Source organism: Ornithodoros turicata, unplaced genomic scaffold, assembly GCF_037126465.1.
Source record: "Ornithodoros turicata isolate Travis unplaced genomic scaffold, ASM3712646v1 Chromosome99, whole genome shotgun sequence".
In the NCBI taxonomy this organism is placed as follows: domain Eukaryota; kingdom Metazoa; phylum Arthropoda; class Arachnida; order Ixodida; family Argasidae; genus Ornithodoros; species Ornithodoros turicata.
This window is the reverse complement of record NW_026999399.1, coordinates 108,706-129,868: the sequence shown is the minus strand read 5'-3', so window position 1 is coordinate 129,868 and position 21,163 is coordinate 108,706. Positions and strand designations below refer to the sequence as shown.

The window sequence follows — 21,163 nt, the reverse complement described above, 5'->3', positions numbered from 1 at the left end:
CTGTCACGCACCGGTATTTTTTTTTGCCTGGTAACTGCGCCTCCATTGTACTGAATACGGATAAATGTCGACGTGTGTACGATAGTTAGGGATCATGAGAACGATTTCCTGCAGAGTACTCAGATTTCGCGTTAACCATTTCATTCTTAATGCCAAACCCGCAGCGCGTTATCCTCTCTAATAAGCTCCTACATTTGACCCATATTGGCAAAGCATTACACGCAATTTCAAGGTGTCCTCGCATTTTATTTGTTTTGTTTGGAAGTTCAAGGATTGCCATCGCGTTAGTCCTGGGTGCCCCGTATTTTCCATATTATAGAAAGTAGATGAGGTACACCTCAGTCACCGGGAAAAATCAGGTCAACTAGTAGAGAACAATTCAAAAATGATAACGGGCATTCCAAAACGTCATTAAAAGCTTTCTCGTGGTCAACACGCGAAAGTTCAAGCTTCAAAAGGAAGCTTCATTGCTGTTTTTCAGTTATGTGCTTTACAGAAAGTCGCTGAGAGAGCCCACAGCTACCCATATTTGCAGCGGAAAATGTTGCAACGTTGCGAGATCTCTACTCACAAACTCAACACAGAGCCACTACGGTATATGTCCATGTCCGGAATCACCATGTACACCTTGAGACAATAGTTTACATGCACGGCACTGGCGCATGTCTTCATCGCAGAGGTTGTCTGCATTATACCAGGAAGAGGTCGAATATGAAACTTTTTTTGTTGTTCCGTGTTAGCGCCGCGAAGCAACTGTGGCTATGAGCGGCGTACAGATGTGGACCGGTGAACCTGGGACAGCATAAAGAAGTTGGGGGCAGGGGAGTTTGTATGCGTCGTAGGCCGACTTCAGGGTGGGAACTGGGCCGACATTCGTCGTGAAAGTCTCCGGAAAACCCCGGGAAAACCTCAGACAGAGCAGTTGGCGGAGGATTCGAACCCACCACAATACCAGTCAAAAACGGGTGACTGACTATTCTATTCGTGTATCAGTATGTATGTCTGCCCTTGTGTTCGTGCTTGGATGTCACTGCAATGTAGAGATGCGGCACTGTGCTGTTCCGTGAACTCTTGTCCCAAGCTGTACAACACTGCTTAAACTCCACCCAATGCGGTAGTAAATTGATTTTCACTCTCAATGGAACTCGCCATTATCCACACTATACGATGTTGTTGGAACTTATTCTTGGACCAAGTTGATTATTTTCTTTAATTTGTACCGCTATGTCATCTAAAAATCACAAGTTCGACGCGTATGACAAAAATCCAACAAGGTATGGCAAAAACAGTGCATAACATACGAATTAACGAACACTGTCTATCTCTCTTCTTATGTTCCAGATGAATGCAGCCTTTGCAGAAAATAAGATCAAGCTGAAGATGAAAGTTTACGACACCTATGTGGTACGATCTTATACTCTGCTTCCAGACATGCATTAGCATCAGTGGGCCTATTCCTAGAGAGGGAATATACTGAGCCAAGGTGCTGGCATGAAACCAGGTTGAGGGCAAGGCAATTTCACAGCTGCAACAAATTATTGGAACATGTTTCCAAGGGATGTTGATAACGCGGTATTCCGTGTTTCGAATTCAGTACATCATTAATGGGCATAAATAAGGCACGAACTTTGGAACGCTATTTTCGTTTCCGATCCGCCTTTCGCTCCGACAGAGAACCTTCCACCCAGTTTCAAACTATCCTTCCCTTTTTGTCTTCCCTTCGCAGACACTAAAAGGGCCGCATTTACAAAGGTTGCTGATGTCATTTCGTTTCAAGTCTCGCCTTCCGTCGACACGCTGTCGGTTTTCTTGTTTTACAGCAGGGCCTTGTAGCTCCTTATTGGCTCAAGCAGGACCACTGCTTTATCTGTTGTAATGTATTAGTGTTCATGATGCTAAATTTGACAGCATACTGCATCCTTACAACATCAATGTTAACACGTGTCAAAGTAATCGAAAACACAGTCAGCAATTCTACGCGTGCTTCATTCAGCACTGGGATTTCTTGCAGTTGACCATTCTCAAACCCATGTAGCGCAACTCAAAAACATTTTTAGGTTCAAAATATTGGACGATAGCTCGTCTTTAGGACGCGGTTAGTAAAGATATGCTCTGTACTCTCGCAATCAGACGCACTGCTGCAAGCACTCAAGATTCATTTCGTCAGGAAAACAGAAGCAGAGTTCCACACTATAACTAGGTAAAGAAGGCGGCCGTCTGACGACAGTACCTTTGTGGGCTCTTATGGAAAGGAACGAAAGCATTGGAAGGACAGTCGCATTCAAAAATTTTAGCCTAAGTCACGGTGCGACCACAGTGGCGGCACTGATGATGATAATTACTGTCATAGAAAGCCCCAGAATTTATGACCTAGGGACACATGAATGACTTTGTTAACAGTCTGTATTTCCAGATGAATGAGGAACAGGACAGGACCCACCTCCAGGAACTTCCTGGTAGACAGGTTCAGTCAATTGACCCATATGTAGCCCATGAGACACTTAAAACAAAAATTGTTGAATACCCTGGGAGCAACGAGTCCGACATGGTCTTCGTATTCACGAGGTGGGTGTCGAGGGAATAGCACACGACATAAGTTGCCTCTCCTAGGTCGCTGACCCCTTGCATGAAAATTCATTCCACGCCGAATGCAAGAGAATGTGTTTTTACCATAAACAGTTGCCCATTGTTCAACGTGTCTACTACCTTGGTTTTCACCAAAGCTATCGTTCTGTTTATATGTTCAGCTGTGTGCTGCGATCGTCAGTGCGAAAGTCAGTTTATGGTAATCAAAATGGTTCCATCGAAACTAAACAGCACTCGTTTTCAGGAAGGTGCTCAGGAACGCAACGAATGAGGAGACGTATTTATGTAAGTATACAAGGCACAGCAAGTAATAAGCACAGCCTAGTAGAGACAACAATGGGGCAATATGTGGGTTTTGCCGGCCTATAATACGCTGGCACGAGAACCCATCAAGGATAAGCGTAGCACCGGCGACGAGACGGAAGCAAAATAGCAGCAATTGACGCATCTATGGAACAATTTTGAGGTTCAGGCTGGGCTATATAGGCCGTCTGACCTCCGTCTGACACGTCTGAGATGTTGGGCGTGCCACAGGGACTGTGGATAATTTCGACTACCCGGGATTCCTTCGGAATCTCCGGCACATGGTGCTATAGGCAACGTTCCCTCCCCCATATTCCTGCCCCGCGCGGCTGGGTTTGAACCCGACCTTGAGCTCAGCCAGGCAACACGTTAGCGACTCAGCTACTGAGCAGGGCAGCCCAATACTGAAATTCCAAAATTGGCGCTCATGCTCAAACTGTATAGGCTCGCACGTTTTCGGTAACTAATTTGAACGATTGTTGAAAAGGGGTTCATGCTACATCGCATATTGTGGCCTATGGAGGATCAGACCTATTTGGGATCCTCAGTGGCATATTTCCAAACCCACCCCTGTCGCCGCCGCTTCCAGTCTACGCGGCGTCACCGGCGTTAGCGGCCGCAGAACGCCATGAAATGTCATTGTGGCCGCTACGCTTGTATTCAGGGCGTGTTACTGGACGGATGATGAGCGAAAGGTGAGACAGATCTGTTTAGGTGCCTCTGGTTGATAAGGAATGTAGTAGCTACTGGGACATTTATGCATCTTGCTTCTGAGAACATGATATATTCGATAGTCAACGTTTTCAGTGAAGGTTACGTTGTGCTGCTGCTTCGTGTCTCCAGTTGCGATTGCATGAATACAAGGATCATTCAAAATACTTTGAAAAAGTGCCAACAGAGTAAAGCAGAATATGGGCTGAAGCTTTCCTGCATGTAACCACCTTTGATGGAGTGGAGTGGAGGAGTATTATGCACGTGAGTTTGGATGACATGTTCGTGTACGTTTCAAGACGACGATGAACAAAGAAATGCGAGGTGGCGCATGAGTGGCGTAGTGATGGTAATTTAAGAAATCACCGTAGATCGGCTTGGTTTCTCTGGTATTGTGCCATATCACGAAGCCATCAAGAATAAGCGTAGCACCGGCGACGAGACGGAAGCAAAATAGCAACAATTGACGCATCTATGGAACAATTTTGAGGTTCAGGCTTGGCTGTATAGGTGGGACGTCTGACCTCCGTCTTTGAAGCAAATGGAATTGAAGACCTCGTGGAGAAACAAGCTCAGCTACTCACGAGACGTGAATCTAAAACGTTTGCAACAATCTGACTATTGTTCGAGTAGTATATAGTCAGCTCAACTGGTCCACAACTCACACATTGGCCTGGACGCCATTAATGAGCAATTAGAGCAATTTGGGACCCCCACAGTAATTAGGATCATTCAGGGAGTCATTTCACTAATTGGGGAGCATCTGAGACGTGTCCAGACCACTGTGTGAGTTGTGGGCTAGTTGAGCTGATAAAAAATAAAAAAATAGGTAGAAAATAAAATAAAAAGATAGAGATAGAGTGGAGATAAACGATGCCATCTCGGAGAAAGCGGTCCGGAACGGTCGCTGACCATCGCCGGGCGACGGAGCACAGAGGCAGGTCGGAAAGCATCGCAGCTATGGGCACCAGTTCCGGACATCCTGTGACGTCAGCTGTGACGTCATCATGGCATGTCTGGGCATGGCATGGCATGGCAGCTCTGGACATGCGAGGAGAAAAACACTCGTAATACAGAGGCTGGGAAAGCAAGGGTATGCTAACCATCAACAGCTAACAAGAAAAAGAATTAGTTACACAACAAATGAGCCCACCACTACAGGAGCGCAGAACGATGCGACTGCTCCATCCGACAGCCAGGCAGAGAACTGACTCGTAATGGTTTTTTTTCTCCTATATAAAGACCCGCATCTGCACCCCCTAGCGGTTACTTTCTCAACTAATCTACGACAAAATTATTAAGAATCACGCCAGCGCTACTCCCCTTCCCAAGGCAGAAGAAGATAGAAAATGGCAGGGATGCCCGGACAGCAACCAGCACCCGACGTGCACCGGCATGAAAATCTCAAACAAAGCGGGGACAAAGTTGGCAAAATAATTAGTTACACAACAAATCAACCCACCACAACAGGAGCGCAGACCGATGCGACTGCTCCATCCGAGAGGCAGGCAGAAACTGAGCGAGCGCGGGTACTGCAGAGCAACCGAGTGCACGTCTGCTCTCCGCGACAGCCAGCGAGCAACTGACTGGGGCGACAAGCCGCGTCCGTTACGCATGCGCGCGCGCTCTTAGGGCCCTCTGCGGCGACCACCTGCGAGAGGCTAAAAGAGAAGAGCATTCCTGCGCCCTCTTGTTGCGTTGCTCATTGGTCGTGACGTCATCCCATTGTCCCAAGGCTACACCGTTTTTTCCCACTAATGCTCCTTTGGACAAGGTCAATCTGCAATGAAGCCGCGGTATGACGTCATCATGCACCTGCATGGCTCAAGGATGCTTATGCTCTAGACAGGGGACCTATTATTTATTGGATCACTATCCCAATATTATTTCCTTTATTCTTCTATAACGATTTCATAGGAAACTATTGCAGAAGAGCACCATGTATGAAAGCTGATCGTAGGAATTCCAAAGTCTTACTAAATGAGACTTGCAACAGAACAAAATATCCTAACACGTAACTCCATCAATGGCTAATAAGAGGACTAGGCACTCAACAAATCAACACAGAGTACGGGTAACAAGGAGTGCAGAACGATGCGTCTACTCCATCCAACAGCCAGGCACGGAATTGAATCTCAATGCTTTTTCTCCTCTATAAAGTCATGCATCTGTTCCTGTTGCGGTTGATTTCTGAACTAATTTAACCATAGAATTATTAAGAATAGCGCTATTCCCATTCAGCAGCACTATCGACATCGTCAAGACAAGAATGTTCCTTGTCAAAAAAAGAAAATACGAAGCGTCAACTAAGGAAAGCATGCATGTCGGGGCATGTCAGGACACGTCAGGACAAATCGTACGACTGCTGGGCAATGGAGGAAAACAAACACAGACACTTGAACAGAGTGAAAAAGACACTCACCATCATTTTTCACGTTCACAGCATTCCCTCATTGTAAATCCGTTTCGTCACAAAATCCACCTGCATCGTCGAACACCATTCGCCAGTGACGAACCACACATCCGCACCCCATCAGAGGCAGACAGAATCCCACCGAAGCTATGCTCTTCCACTGACGGCCAACAGAATTGCCAGGAGCAGAATTAGCGTGTCCACACTCGTCAGTGTCCAAGAGAGAAGTGAATCCTTGCGCTCCCTGCAGGCAGTGTTGCCAACTTTTTTTTGGCGCTCCCTCCAAGTCAACCCCAAAACCCTCTAGAATCTGGACAAAAACCTCAGTTTCTAAAAATAACGTGTATTTTCAGTGAAACAATTAGATATTGATGATATGCTGATATATTCACTTGCGCGGAACAAGATATCACAGGTTTACCTTTACCGAGTAACGCCCCAACTCGAGTTGAGGGGAGAGTAGTGAGAAAATAAAAATAAAGAGTGGGGATCGAGTCTAGAAGTCTGTCAGAATGCATTGCTTTGCAATGCTATGCTTTGGGATACCTCTTCAAGCCAGTCTTTGAATTCATAAAGTTTAAGCCACTCCTTCGAGAACTTCTGTCGGTATGGTGACTTCTTCTCTGGATTGGAAGGCTTCCTCATTATTGTGAGGAGGGATATTGTGCCCCAGAAGTAAACAGACTCGCGAAAAATCCAAAGAGCTTCACAGAGCATGCAAAAACCAACACTCGTCCGCCGTCACGGGGGGAGCGGACGCTTGGCCGGAGCAGACGCCAGCACACGAAGCACGAAAAAACCACCGAGTCAGCCGCATAAGGTGTGCAACACGCTATTTTCTAAAACATCAGGCGTTCTGAAACTTCTGCAGTTTGTCGTCTGACATTCGTTGATCCTGTTTTGGGGTCGTATTAGCAAAAATTTTATGGGTACATGACGAAAGTTGAAATTCCTCTGAAATCCCTCCGAAGTGAAACCAAAACCTCCAGATTTCCCTCCTCCCTCCAAATCGAAGTTCTTCCCGCTAGGCTCCGGCACAAACCCTCGAGATTTGGAGGGAAATCCTCCAACTTGGCAACACTGCCTGCAGGATTGGTCGTGACGTCATCCTATTGTCTCAGGGCTACACTGTTTTTATCCACTAATGCTCCTCTAGACAAGGTCAACATGAAACAATAGTGTTGCGGTATGACGTCATCATGCAGGTGCGTGGCTCAAGGACGCGTACGCTCTAGACAGAGGACCTGTTATTTATTGAATCAGTATCCCAATATTATTTCCTTTATTCTACTATAATGATTGCATAGGGAACTATTGCAGAAGAGCACCATACGTGAGAGGAGATTGTAGGAATTAAGCATTTCATTCCCAAAGTCTTACTGTACAGGAAAAAATAGAATAGTGGTTCAGCAAGACATGTCCATCCCATCCGACAGCCAGGCAGCTAACTGAATAATGATGCTTTGTTCCTCCTGAATAAAGTCACACACCTGTCCCCCTCACGGTTACTCTTTGAACTAAATGAATCGCAAAAGTGTTAAGAATAGCACTATTCCCATTCAGGGCACCACTATCGACATCGTCAAGAATGACTCTTTTCAAAAAGGAAAAACTACATGTAGAAGGAAAGCATGTTAGAACAGGCCCAGGCATGTCAGCGCATGTTTGTCAGACAACAAGGTGGAAAAAAGCGGAAAGAAACACTTGAACAAAGAAGAAAACCAGTATCAAACTATTTCTAAGCACACGTACTCCTCTTATTCAAAAACAGTGCTCATCATAAATCTGTCCAGGGCAATACGCACCATTTTTCTATTGCTACACTTTTTTCCAGCAACGGTCAACGCATTGCTACAGACTGCGTGACGTCATCACATCCTGTCTGAAGAAGACAGCGGCAAAGACTCCTACTAATTATTGAATCGCAAGAGTATTTCCTTTGTCCGATTCTTAATGACGTACATTTTTACAATAAAATTCAACAAAAAAGCACCATGCATATTAGCGATTTTCACCCCAGAGGCTCATCATGGTCATTAGAATCATATCACCAGTAAACTACCACTGCTCTTTTAAAATAATAAGTGAGACCACTCAACATCATTACCAGGCTCATGTAATACATGACCCTTTCTATGCTCATACATTCGTTGTCTGAGGCTACACCTGCGAGCAAAAAGTCGCGAACGCCGGGGGCGAAGTTTCGCGCTCGACGGAAGACTAGACAAAACGCCTTTACGGGAACATGATGGCATTCCTATATTATAATAATGATTAGTGCATTGCAGTTTAGAAAAGCTACTACAAAGCTATAATTTTAGGAGCCTATTAAAATTGTACTTTTTATGGAAACTATAATTGCCCTATTACTTGGATCGCCATTAATGAAGCATTCCAATTTTTTCTCTTCCAATTTCAGCCTTGTCATGCAGTGAAGCAGACTCACATCCACAATAATTTACACTGAGGGTGCCGTGCTTAAGGAATTCCTATCCTGCGCTCAGATGCAAGCGTTTCTGCACAAATACCTATAACAGCGTACTACTTCAACATACCGAGGTCCTAACAACATCTAACAAACAAGCAGAGAAACCCACTTCTCAGCTGTACCATGCGACTTTCTTCTGCGCAAAAGCAGTGATTTGAGGAAAGAGCAGCAAAAATTGCGCGCACTTGTGCTTGACGTAAAAAAAGTGAAGCATATGCTATAAACTAAGAAAAAAACACCCATTTCTGGTATCAGATAATTCTTGTATAATGCTACATGCACAGCCGCATTGTCGCAAAGAAAGCACAGGACAAGGGCACACAAATTCCTTTAAGCGAGCAGGGAAAAGGCTTAAGACCTCAGGAATAATCGCAGAGTCACCACACATCGCTACGCGGCTAACCCAAGATAACAAGATAATAGCGGCGGGTACAATTGCAACACTGCTAAACAAGCCCCAACATGCCGTGATGACGTCACAAACCAGGAAAAAAGCATGCACACACAGTCATCAGCTCAGGAATGCACAAGGAGAGGTGCTATACTGTAATTTCTCCTCCACGCTCACATACCAGCATTTCTGCGCAAATACTTACACACACAACAAACACACACAACACATACATACAAAACAACATACATACAGACATATGCATATACATACAAACAAATTCCATTCTCATGAACTCTCCTCAGCCGAGCGGCCTTCTCCTGCTCTACCTGGATGCTGACTTTCCCCCTCACCTACATTCTGAGTAAAAGCAGCGAAAGAAGAAAAGAACCGCGAAAAATTACACGGCATTTGTTCCCCACTTGCTGTAACAGCAAGAAACCGTAGCGCACGCTAATAAGCTGAGAAAAAGACACCCATTTCTGCCACCTGATAATTCTTGCATAATGCCACATACAGAGTCGCATTGCCCTTGCGTAAAGGAAGCACAGGACAGGGATGCAAATTTCCTTAAGTGAGCAGAGAAAAGGCTTAAGTCGAACCGCTCAGGAATAATCCGAGAATCACCGCTTATCGCTATACGCGGCTAGCACAACATGACAGCAACAAGGTATTAGCGAAGGGTAAAATTTGCAAGACACTACTGAATAAGTCCAGACATGCGACATCACATACAAAATACTGCTCATCGGGGAAAGACCTAAGCCTGCGACAGAAAATCATATAGAGCGTACACAACTTCATTTTTCTATTTTGCGTAAACTAAACGCGGTTTGCTCGGAAAACGACGTACAAAGTTTCTTAGGGAGCAGAGAAATATAGGAATTTCTACTCCGTGCTCAGATACCAGCATTTCTGCTCAAAAACCCATGACTGCAAAATTAAGCACTGCTTACTTCATCAAGGTTTTTGAACTCCCAACAAAATCAAACAAACAACCCCACTTCCACTGATGGAACACTATTCAGCTTTTACCAGGAGGCTTTCTTCAGCGGAAAAGTAGAGAAAATAAGAAAAGAGCAGCGAAAATTACATGCACTTTTGCTCGCATAGCTATAAGAGAAAAAATAAAATAACGAGCCACACGCTAAGAAACTGACAGACGCCCATTTCTGCTATCAGATAATTATTGCATAATCATAAATACTCAATTGCATTGTCCCTGCGTGAAGAAAGCGCAGGAAAAGGACACACAATTTATCTTAAGCGAGCAGGGAAAGTCACTTCTACTCGGACAGCTTAATACCATAAAGTTCGAATTTTCGCAAAGAAAACAAAGCTTGAACAGCGCCACGAACGTGACATACATACATACTAACAAACAACGGTAAATCAAACGACGATCTCCCGAAATCACAAACACCCCAAGAAGGCGAGATGCGGCTGGTAAGGATCGTCAAAAGCAAGCGATCATGGATATATACGGGCATGTAATCAGAAGACTAGGACTCCGGCCATATATACGAATCATGTTGACAATATGTAGTCAGAGTTGCTACTTCACTCGCCTCGCAATAAGAAACGCCATCCACATATTTTGTTGTTTGGAGAGACACGTTCGGTGTTTTTGGCCAATCTAGTATTGCTCAAGTTGATGACACATTACTTTCCTGCCTTAACACACTGCGCAAGGAGCATTCAAATATCAATTTATTGACCATTTCTGATGTCAACTGCATGCTGTAAGATATTCGCTATATGTCTGATATGTACTTAATTCCAGATTTGCCTGCGTATCTTCGCATAATGATTGTCACTTGAAACTCAACAGGCGGTCCTCTCGCACACTTCATGTGAACCTGCGTGCCCCTTTGAGGTGGCATCCATCCTGTGAGAAGATGCAGGTGCTTCGCTAGATCATGCGACGCCTTCTCTTGACTAGTCACGCGACCTGTACAGATAAGCTGAGAGCTTCGCAATAGAGGGTTATCAAACGTTCGCATAGGCCAAAAAATATTTGGTAGGACAGTTTTGAGATATTTGAACGCGGTCAAGGAGTGAATTTCCCCATTTTCCATGCTGCTTTAAAGGGGCAGTAAATACGTAAACAAGGTGCGCATTTCTCTCCGTTAAATTAGTGAAAGCTTAGGCAGTGACAGCTCGTTGTACTTACTATCGCCGAAATCCGAAATGCGCTTGTATGCGGATGATATATACAATGCACTCTGTCGCTTCTTAGCTCCGCCCTGTGATCTCACTTGACGTCATTTTGACCTGGCTCTTTCCTCACCAATTATGAAGAAGGGTTCCACGAATAATTTTACTTCACTTGCGAAAGTTGACTAGATGTTTGTTAATCATATTATATTCAACCCCTAAACGGTTCCATCTTCAAACTGGAAAAACGCGAATCAGTGAAACGAATCAGGGAGTGCGGACCCTGTAGCGTTAGCGTGAGGTCGCAGGCAGATCACAGGCTGGTACCGCTGTCCACCACCGTTGTCGCTTTCTGCGTTCAGTTGAGGTATCACACATGCAACAGGTTTCCTTACACGCAGCACGACACAAGCGCGAATGAATATACGGCGCTACAGTTCCCGAATCTCAGGTGAGCGATGGTCGTCGTCTTGGTCACCTTCGAATGGTTCAGACGACTGGGCTGGCGTACTTTGGATTGAACCACGCGGCATCGCGTCACCAGCTCGCGCAACTCAGTGGTTAGTGCGTGCTGGCCATGTCACGTCGTAATTGGGAGGTACCCGGGTGCGAATCGTGTCATGTGATAGCAGCCCAACTACTGACTTTCGCGTCAACATTAGGCTCTAAGTATTGCTTAGTCGAGACGGAGATGTTGGAGAGAGATTTCATGACGCTTAATTTCGAAACGGCGGATGGCAAAATGTAGTTCCCCAGAAACAAACAGAACACTCCGCCTCACCGCTGATAATAGAGCTTGTTTATTGGCTGGGAATCTGAAACATCACGTCCCTCCAGAGCGTAGAGCTCCTCCCGCGATCGGACTGCAAAAGGCTACGTAGCCATGTGGCGTATGCGTGGTGGAGAGAGGCGTGCGAGTTATCATGTTTGAAAGCATTTATATACGTCATTGAGTAGGCAGGAGCCGAATGAAATGTATATTGGGTTATTAGGAGCTGCGTTCGTTCATGGGGTTCATTATTTGTGAAATATTTGCCTACCTGTTTCGAAGGGTTCCCCTTTTGTTTTCGATCTAAAATTTCAAAAGTCATGAAAACTGCTTTTGATATTTGATAAAGGCTAGCTTTACAAGCGAGCCTTTTTGGAGGTGCTTCTACAAGCCATACCATTCCAGCGCTGTTTTGTGCTCGTAGAAGTTGTTTCTATTCATCAGTGTGATCTGAAATATTGTGTTTCCGGAATGTTACACGGCGGTTGCGACCGGCGTGGTATACTGTGTGGTGTGCACCGATGACGAAGACTATGTGCACCTGCTGCCACGCGCTGCTGCGCTAGCTTGTCAGTTCTACCAGCACCGTCCTAGCGTGAGGTCACGACTATCTGCCCGCTGGGACATTCCATCATCGCCGGTCAGGACATGTGTAATGTGTAGAGGAAGACCATCGTCCTCTACATTTGGCGACCCGGACGAAGAACACCAGATTCGGCGAAATTCGGCATCTTACCAACCCAAATTTGGACAACCACCGTCAATATCAGGCATCAATTCGGCCCACCTCACCACCACCAAACTCAGTGCTGACAGCAGTCGATGGCGCTACGGCAAAACTCGTGAGTCCCCAAGCCCTTCGTTACACCGGGGGCTCGTAACGTAATAGGGGCCACCATCTTCTCACTCGGCTTCGACGCCCCGTACCGGTTGCGGTACGCCGTGGTCCATCACACTTCGCCAGGCCTTCACGTATATCGTGATGGTATTCCCCGGATCTACCAGCGGTACCTGGTCGAGCAACGTGCTCCCTCACCGCATCTCCGAGCCGCTGGTCACTCGCCCTGACGACGCGTCAGCTCGGCAACGCCAGAACACGCTCGTGACTGCGGCTTACGTCGCCCCCATCGCAACACGCCCTGCGTGACTTCGCCACCCTCCCCGACGCTCTGGTACTCTTAGCCCACCAGCGTCCGCCAAGTTAGCCGTGATTCCTGCGCCGTGCCTCTTGTCACCGTGTCTCTACCCGCTCCGAGTCTGAGAGGGGGAGTACTGTGTCCTGTGTCCACCGATGACGACGACGATGTGCCCCTGCTGCCAGGAGCTGCTGCGCTGGCTTGTCAGTTCTACCGGCACCGTCCTAGCGTGACGCCACGACCATCTGCCCCTATGGGACACTGCATCATCGCCGGTCAGGACTCATGTAAAGGAACACCATCTCCTCTACAACTTCTGCGCGGTGGACCTGGGGAGGAGAAATGTCTCTAATGGAGGAGCCTTCAACCGGGTGTTTTCCCTCTGGCTCCTCCATGTCTATGGTCTCTAGTTTGTGATATATTTTGTGTAGAATGAAATACAGTCAACCCTCGATTTATGAACCTTCGATTTATGAATTCCCTCGTTTTATGAACAGTAGCACGAGGACCCAAACTTTTTACATGCATTTTTCCATCGTTTTATGAACCTCGGTATTCGAATAATGAATGGAATTTCTGGCAACTAGGAGTTGCCCAGCGTTTTTGCCCTCAATTTATGAACGGGTCGTTCCGAGGCCAACAAAAACCTTCAAAGGGATTATTCGTGGTCTCATGAATGACGCTTGAACAGACAAAACGTTTTCCAGGTATTGCACCCTCGGTTCTTAACCCCTCGAAATCCGAACAACAAACGGGTTTTTGCAGAAGTGTTCCTGACCTCAATTCACGAATAAGGTGTCCGCTCTCACCCGGAGATTAATAGACATAGGTTAAAAAGCCCAGAGGAAATCCGAGACCAGTTGAGTGCGAACGTGCTGACATCTCCTCTTTCCAAGATTGCCACAGCGGAAGGCATGGTCCAAAGCAAAATTACACAATATATTGCATTATAAACAAAAAAACAACTCGGAAATACTGTTCCATTTGCTCGATAGTACTCACCTAACGGAATTTTCGATTTATGAATCCCTCGATTTATGAACGATTTTTCGGGGAACCGAGGGTGTTCGTAAATTGAGGGTTGACTGTAAATGAAAATGAAATCTCTCCAGCTTCCTGTTTCGGGTTCATTCCATCCCGATTTGAAGCCGAATTTGACACAGGCGGGAGAAAGTCTGTGGTGTGAAGGCACGTGCCTCACGACGGGGGTCGCCGATATTTCAAACAGTGATTGTTGTTGTTCATTGTCTCTGACAGTGTTTGTACTTGTCTCGTCTCCATTGTCACTTCACTCAACTCTTTTTGAACTTTTGAAACACTTTCAAACACTCCACGGCTATCGGGGGCTCTCGTCCTGAGCAACTTCCCTTCATATTTTCTTACGGATCCGCCAGAATCCTACCCACCAGACTTATGGTACGTATAAGCGGATATTATTCGGCAGGTATGACGTGCATCATTTTTTGCCCGATCGTTCTGAACTCTCCCTTTAAGCCTCACAACATACTGCTGTGTTTGTGAAAAACAAATCGAAACTATTTCATTCAGCTCACACACTACTTTACTTGAAGGTGCTAGTGGCCATCTTCGGTTTCGTTCAGTTCCGAATTTCAATTTGAAATGCAAAAATGTTACCTAGAACTTGCCGAGTCTGTTTGGGTCAGGCAAGATGTGTCTAGCGAAGTGAATTGCTGGCGGAACTTTAGACTGCAACGGCTGTGTCTGCCGGAGCGTTCTAGTGCGGAAGTACGTGATGCTTCAATTGTGGTCGATCAACTGTGGTCGATAGAGTATCACGATATCTTCATTGTGTCCTTCATTGAGTCTTCATTGTTTCAATGTACTGACATCTTTCAGATTGGTACTACACAGGAAAAGGACCCTGTGGAGGACGCTTGGAGCCCAACATCTACTACGACGCTCCCTTTTCATATCAAGCTATTGTACAATCTATGTGGGACACCACCCTGGTCAGGTACGTCGATCATGCGGGAATATCCAAATTCAACGGAGTATACACTAAGTACACGCTATACAGATAACAGGACACGCACAGGAAAGCTTGTCCGCAGGGTCCATGACGACGAAGCATGAGCTTATAGGCACAACTACAAGGACGCGACGTAAGAACACAACGCGAGCTTGTGTTGTGTAGTTACTTACATCCTTGTAGTTGTTACAAAGAAGTTGTAGTTGGAGCTGTTTCGCTGTAAAAAACTTTTCTGAACGCAATGCGTGTGTTACGAATACGTATTCGTAACGCATGCATTGCGTTTGGGAAAGTTATTTCAACTTTGGAACTCCAATTGCGAATGCAGTGGGAGCACGAACTGGTTCCTGATTAGGTTCATTTGATTTTCAGTCCAATAGGCGGCAAAAGCACAACTGGTCGACCAATTGGAACACCAGTTGGTGTACAATGGGAAGAACAACTGTTTTTGGAACGGGTCCAATTGGTCGGGTGTCGAAAACACAACTGGTCGACAAACTGGATCCAATTGAAAATTTTCCAATTGGACCCATTACTTTTTTTTCGGCTGGGGTACGATTATCCGAACTGTACTACCACTGCTCCGGTAAGCCAATTATGATGCACCTGCTTGATTTCATCACAAAGGATATAGCGTGTTTGAAACACAGCTGCTACGCCCTTGTCTTGGGGCTTACACATTGAGACTGCTGGTATACACTGTCTTGAAACTTGCGACACTTGGTATGCGAAGGCGTTCCGTAATAATGCGATGACCAATTTTAGTATGCTAAGCGATTAGTTGTCTCAAGTCAAGACATGTACGTTACTCATAACATATGTGATGCTGCAGAGGTATGACCGTCCAAGAAGATATACAACAAGCAACGCTTGTCGTGTATTTTGTGTATTTTGTGGTCAGTATGGGATGTCTGACGTTGCATGTGCTAACAGCGTGCCTGTGAATTTGTTGCTCCTGAACCAGCAGAACTTGAGGATCGGGTGTTGATGGGCTGAACGAGTCCCCCGACATCACTCGACGTTTTGTCAACCCTGTCAACATTGGACAAAGTACAGCAGGTCTTGAGGACAGACTTTTAGACTTAGTGGGAAGCATATGTCTCAAGTGACGAGACGGATTTTTTTTTTTATCGCACGAAGCAATCGGACCGCCGGAATGGAAAGGAGGTGCGGTGCCATGAACTGCTCGTGTTTCTCGTGAATATTGCCACAATTGCGACTACGAAAGAGAAGCTGAATATGAATCGCTGAAACAAGGTGCAGTGCCATCAGAAAACCTGTCCACACCGGTGAAAGAACATCCACAATATACGGCGCAAAAGCGTGATTGCTTTGTGTTATTGGGGCTAACAAGGTCCGTGTGTTCCAAATGTTATCACATAATCAGGATTGTGCAAATGGGTTAATTATCTTCTGGTCAGCTTGGAACCTTGCGGCCGCTTATGACACACAAGAGGGAGAGAGAGTAAAAAAGACAAAATACTACTTACAGAAACTAGTCACAAGACTCAGGTGTGCACTTTTTATAAAAATACATCTCGCTCAGCATGATCTTTCACTCTCAGAAAAAAAACTCTATTGGGGGTGTTCACGCTGGTCACATATGCCTCCCTTTGTAGTCTTTGGTCTACTCCCCTTCTAAGGATGTTCTACTGACTCCCTTGATAAAGTAGTCCTCGACTCCCCTCCGTGAGGGTGTTCCCCTGGCACCATTCCCGCATGTGCTTCCTTGACTGCCTAACAAGCACATCACAGAGAACACTAAGCACTCTTTCCTACCCTGTCATTAAGTGTTACTTCATTGGACTTATTTTGTGCAGATACCGATCTGCGCTACACCGCGTTACAAAAACAATACTGCCCTCGCCCCAAAACACGAACAACAGGCGCAGTGCCTCTCAGTCTTGCTCAATAGTTAAGGTAGAGTCCCATAGAACTACGGAAGCAGAACACTCCTCAGAAGCATTCATTGCGATTGCAGCACTATGCACTTTACAACCTGCCCCTAGAGCACAAAAGTCTTGTAACGGTGACGGACATACGCCTCATGAACTCGCACTGCATCTGCAGTAAAGTGCATCTGCATCTGCGCTTAGCATTGCAGAACACATATCCCTTTGTACTGAACGTTCCATTTCTTAGTTCTTTAGAGAGTATTTCCACGGACATTTTCCCTCCAATGAAACGACCGATCCAAGTGTCAGTTACAATTAAAGAGAAAAGAATACATTGTAGAATCTCTTTAAGAAACTTTATGAGCACAAGGAAACTTCCTTGTGCTCATATATTGTGCGGTAGATATATAGGAAATAGGCACCAGCTTGCTCGTGAAATTGCAGAACCTGTTCCTCGGTGAGTAATGTTGGATACTTTCCAAGAATATTTGCCACAAACGGCTTTTTTTGGTACAGCCAGGGCTTGCCAGGGCTTGCGAAATGTAAATGCCTTCTGCAGGAACACAACTACTTTCGCCATGCTAGACACAGGCTTGTTCATCTCTTCTATTATTTACAGGCGTGTCTCGGTAAAGTTAACAAATAAATAAGGATACCAGACTGTACTGTTGCATAGTCTGGAAGGACCTCGTTAGGGGAGTGAGGCTAACACCTCTCCATGAAGGGAGTGCACCTAAGACCCCACATTAAATACGACCGAGAAAAGGTGTCGCTGCAACGCTTTCTGTGTTCGCGACGGTGTCCGAGCATTGTTTGACACCCTTTTGACTCACTTTTTTTCTGAGAGTGTAGAAACCATATTTTATGTAATCTATTGAATATTCTCTACTTTCATGTTTACAGGAAACATGCTTTAGAGCACAGCATAACCAGTGCAGCCCACTAGTCAAAGCAGACAAATTTTGTGCAGCCGCCTCTTTGCAGAATTGCATTGAAGAATTGAATTGCATTGAGGAAAGATTCCAGATTCCTAAGTCTCGTGAATTCGTAGAACCTTCCTTGGATTCGAATTCGGATTCAAGAAATTCTAGATTCGTCCATCTCTTAATATTATCAACACAGAACTGTATTGATAATATTGAGAGGACGAATGGGGTGTTTCATCCACCATGGTCGATGGCAGTCGATGCTCTACCCCATTACCGGATCCCCAGGATCGGTATTTTCCGTAATGATAAACGCAGGCCCATTATTGTCCGCTTCGCGAACTTTAAAGTAAAAGATAGTGTGCTACAGTTGCGGCACAAGCTAAAAGAGAGTGAATTCAGCATTGCAGAAGACTTTTCTCTACCCACTCGTCTTGCTAGGAAAAAGCTATTAGAGTATGGGAAGAGCATGGACAGTCATTTTAAGCTTCGCTACAATAAGTTATACATCGACAACAAATGTTTTATGTATGATAGTGAAGCTGACTCTGTCTACGAAAATACTAGTCCTTCACGGTACCAGAACAGAATGAATTCAGGAGAAACGCTGGATTCTGCGAGTTCGAGTAATGAGGCACGCGGTTCGTATGTAAGCGTCGTCGAACGCACGCCTAATTGACCACTCGCAGAGGGTGATGGTCATAGTTCTACAAATGAAATAACTGTTTTGTACACCAATATACGGAGTGTTGTAAACAAGCGTGACGATCTTTGCTCAGTTATTGACTCATGTGATGCATCTATAGTTGTGCTGACTGAAACGTGGTTATCTGCATTAATCTCAAACCGTGAGTTATTTAGGTGTGAACGTAGAGGCTCACGCACTGGTGGTGATGTCCTCGTGGCAGTAGCCGTACACCTCAACGCAGTTATCGTGAACATTGATTGTGATCTTGAAATACTTTGGGTTTTAATATGTTGTCAACACGTCCGTTTTGTTTTGGGCGTCTGTTATCGTCCTCCATCGATGGATCGTTCATTCATGTGCAAACTTCATGATGTCCTTAATACGGTAGTTATTCGTTATCCAGCATTACCTTTATTCCTGCTCGGTGACTTTAATTTTTCTAATATAACTTGGGAGCGTGAATCACCATGTGTTGTACCATATTCTTCTGACTGTAATGAATTCTTAGACCTGTGCTTAGACTTTAATTTAACTCAACTTGTAAAAGAGCCAACTAGGGTAACAGAGGTCACTTCATCAACATTAGACCTCGTCTTCACTACAACGCCAACTTACCTGTCATCTATGACGTGCTTACCTGGTCTCAGTGATCACAAAATCATCCACCTTAAGCTTAACATGTCTACTCCATGTCCAGTAAGGCAGAGTAAAATAATTCGGGATTACAAGAATGCTGATTTCACAACTATCAACAGCTTGCTTGAAGCATGGTCGTCAGACTTTCTTCAAATATGTCACACGCGGTCAGTAAATGAAAACTGGAACGCGTTCAGAAACTTTGTGGAGTTTCTCATGGAAAAATACATTCCGCAACGCAGAATTTTCTCGCGGTCTGACTCCCCGTGGTTCGACACTCATCTCACGAGGTTGCGAAATAAGAAAAAAAGGTTATTTCGTGCCGCTAAGCAGTCTGGCAACGCAGAACGTTGGGCCGTATTCTACTACACTGAGCAAAAATATAAAGAGGAAGTTTTAAACGCAAGGAATACTTTCTTCGAGCAAACTCTGCCGACCATGCTAAAAGAGAATCCCAGGAAGTTTTGGAGTGTCTTCAGAGATGGGGGCGAACATGATGTTAAGCTGCAACAACCAAGTGGTGATGATATTCCGCCTGATCAGTGCGCTTCCGTGTTAAATGATCAATTTTCTAAGTCATTTTCTCACACTGCATCTGTAGATATGTCATATAGCATATCAGTTAACCTTCTTCCAATGGATCCCCTAGTGTTTGACATCGTTGGAATTATGAAGGTGATTGACTCGATAAAACTGTCATCTTCGGCAGGCGTTGATGGAATCAATAGCAAATTTCTTAAAGCAACTTCACTTTCATCCGCCGCTGTACTTTCGACACTTTTTCAACAGTCACTTGAAGAAGGTTGTGTTCCATCCGATTGGAAGGTTGGGAAGGTGATTCCGCTGTACAAATCCGGAGATAGATGTTCACCCTTGAGTTACGGGCCTATATCGTTGACCAGTGTGCCATGTAAAATTTTCGAACATGTAATATTTTCACACTTAGTCAATCACTTGGAATTTCACTCATTTTTTTGTCCTCATCAGCATGGATTTCGTAAATTTTTCTCTTGTGCTACGCAACTAGTTTCACTGACTCATGAACTTGCCCTTATCCTTGACCACAGCTCCCAAGTAGACTGCGTCTTTTTAGATTTCGCTAAAGCATTCGATAAAGTTTCTCATTCTCTGCTCCTGTACAAACTAAGCAAACTTAGCATTGATCAGAAAATCTTAGTATGAATTGAACAGTTTCTTTCCTGCCGCGTTCAATTTGTATCTGTCAATAATCATGATTCATCTCACCTTCCGGTTACCTCTGGTGTACCGCAGGGGTCCGTACTTGGTCCTCTGTTATTCCTAATCTATATTAATGATCTACCTGGCTTTGTCAAATCGTCTCTCAGATTGTACGCCGACGACTGCGTTGTGTATCGCGAAATCAAAACAACCGATGACGTTGAACAGCTTCAGTCCGACTTAACAGCGATCTCACTATGGTGTCAGAAATGGTCAATGGAATTAAACATCGCAAAATGTAAACACATGAGAATAACACGTAAACTGTCGCCAGCAGAACCATACTGCATTGATAACGTGCCACTTGAGCAGGTATCTTCTTATAAATATTTAGGAGTAATCGTGTCTTCAAACCTCTCATGGAAACCACATGTTTGCTACATTATAAATAAGGCCAATCGTACGCTCGGATACCTTAAACGTAAGTTCTCTCGTGTCCCTAGTAGCCTTAAACTAAACTTGTACAAGTCGCTGATTAGACCCCATCTTGAGTATGCTTCAGCTGTATGGAGCCCTAGTAATCGTACGCTGATTAACGAATTGGAGCAAGTGCAGAACCGAGCCGCGCGATTCATTCTCTGCAACTACCATCGAACATCCAGCGTGACACTAATGAAGAATCATTTATCATTACAATCATTACAGTCCCGACGCGACTTTTCTAGCATTTCTCTGTTTCATAAAATTTATTATCACAACATGTCGCTAAAAAACGAACTTCTTTCCTCTGCACATTATATATCCTTGCGAGTAGATCATTCTCACAGTGTTTGTTCCCATAGCTGCAACTAACACACTGGCTGATTCGTTTATCCCGCGCACAGCACGTAGGTGG

At 45.1% G+C, this 21,163-nt stretch overlaps 1 protein-coding gene across 2 annotated transcripts in view; it reads left to right on the top strand.

The window, feature by feature from the left end:
* The window catches only part of LOC135374697 (uncharacterized), a 98,556-nt gene that overhangs the window by 65,028 nt on the left and 12,365 nt on the right, over positions 1 to 21,163 (top strand). For both annotated transcript variants that reach the window (XM_064607616.1, XM_064607617.1), the window contains 4 exons: positions 1,342 to 1,404; positions 2,414 to 2,565; positions 2,831 to 2,871; positions 14,812 to 14,929. In XM_064607616.1, the coding sequence (XP_064463686.1) occupies positions 1,342 to 1,404; positions 2,414 to 2,565; positions 2,831 to 2,871; positions 14,812 to 14,929 (374 nt within the window). The remainder of the gene's footprint in view (positions 1 to 1,341; positions 1,405 to 2,413; positions 2,566 to 2,830; positions 2,872 to 14,811; positions 14,930 to 21,163) is intronic.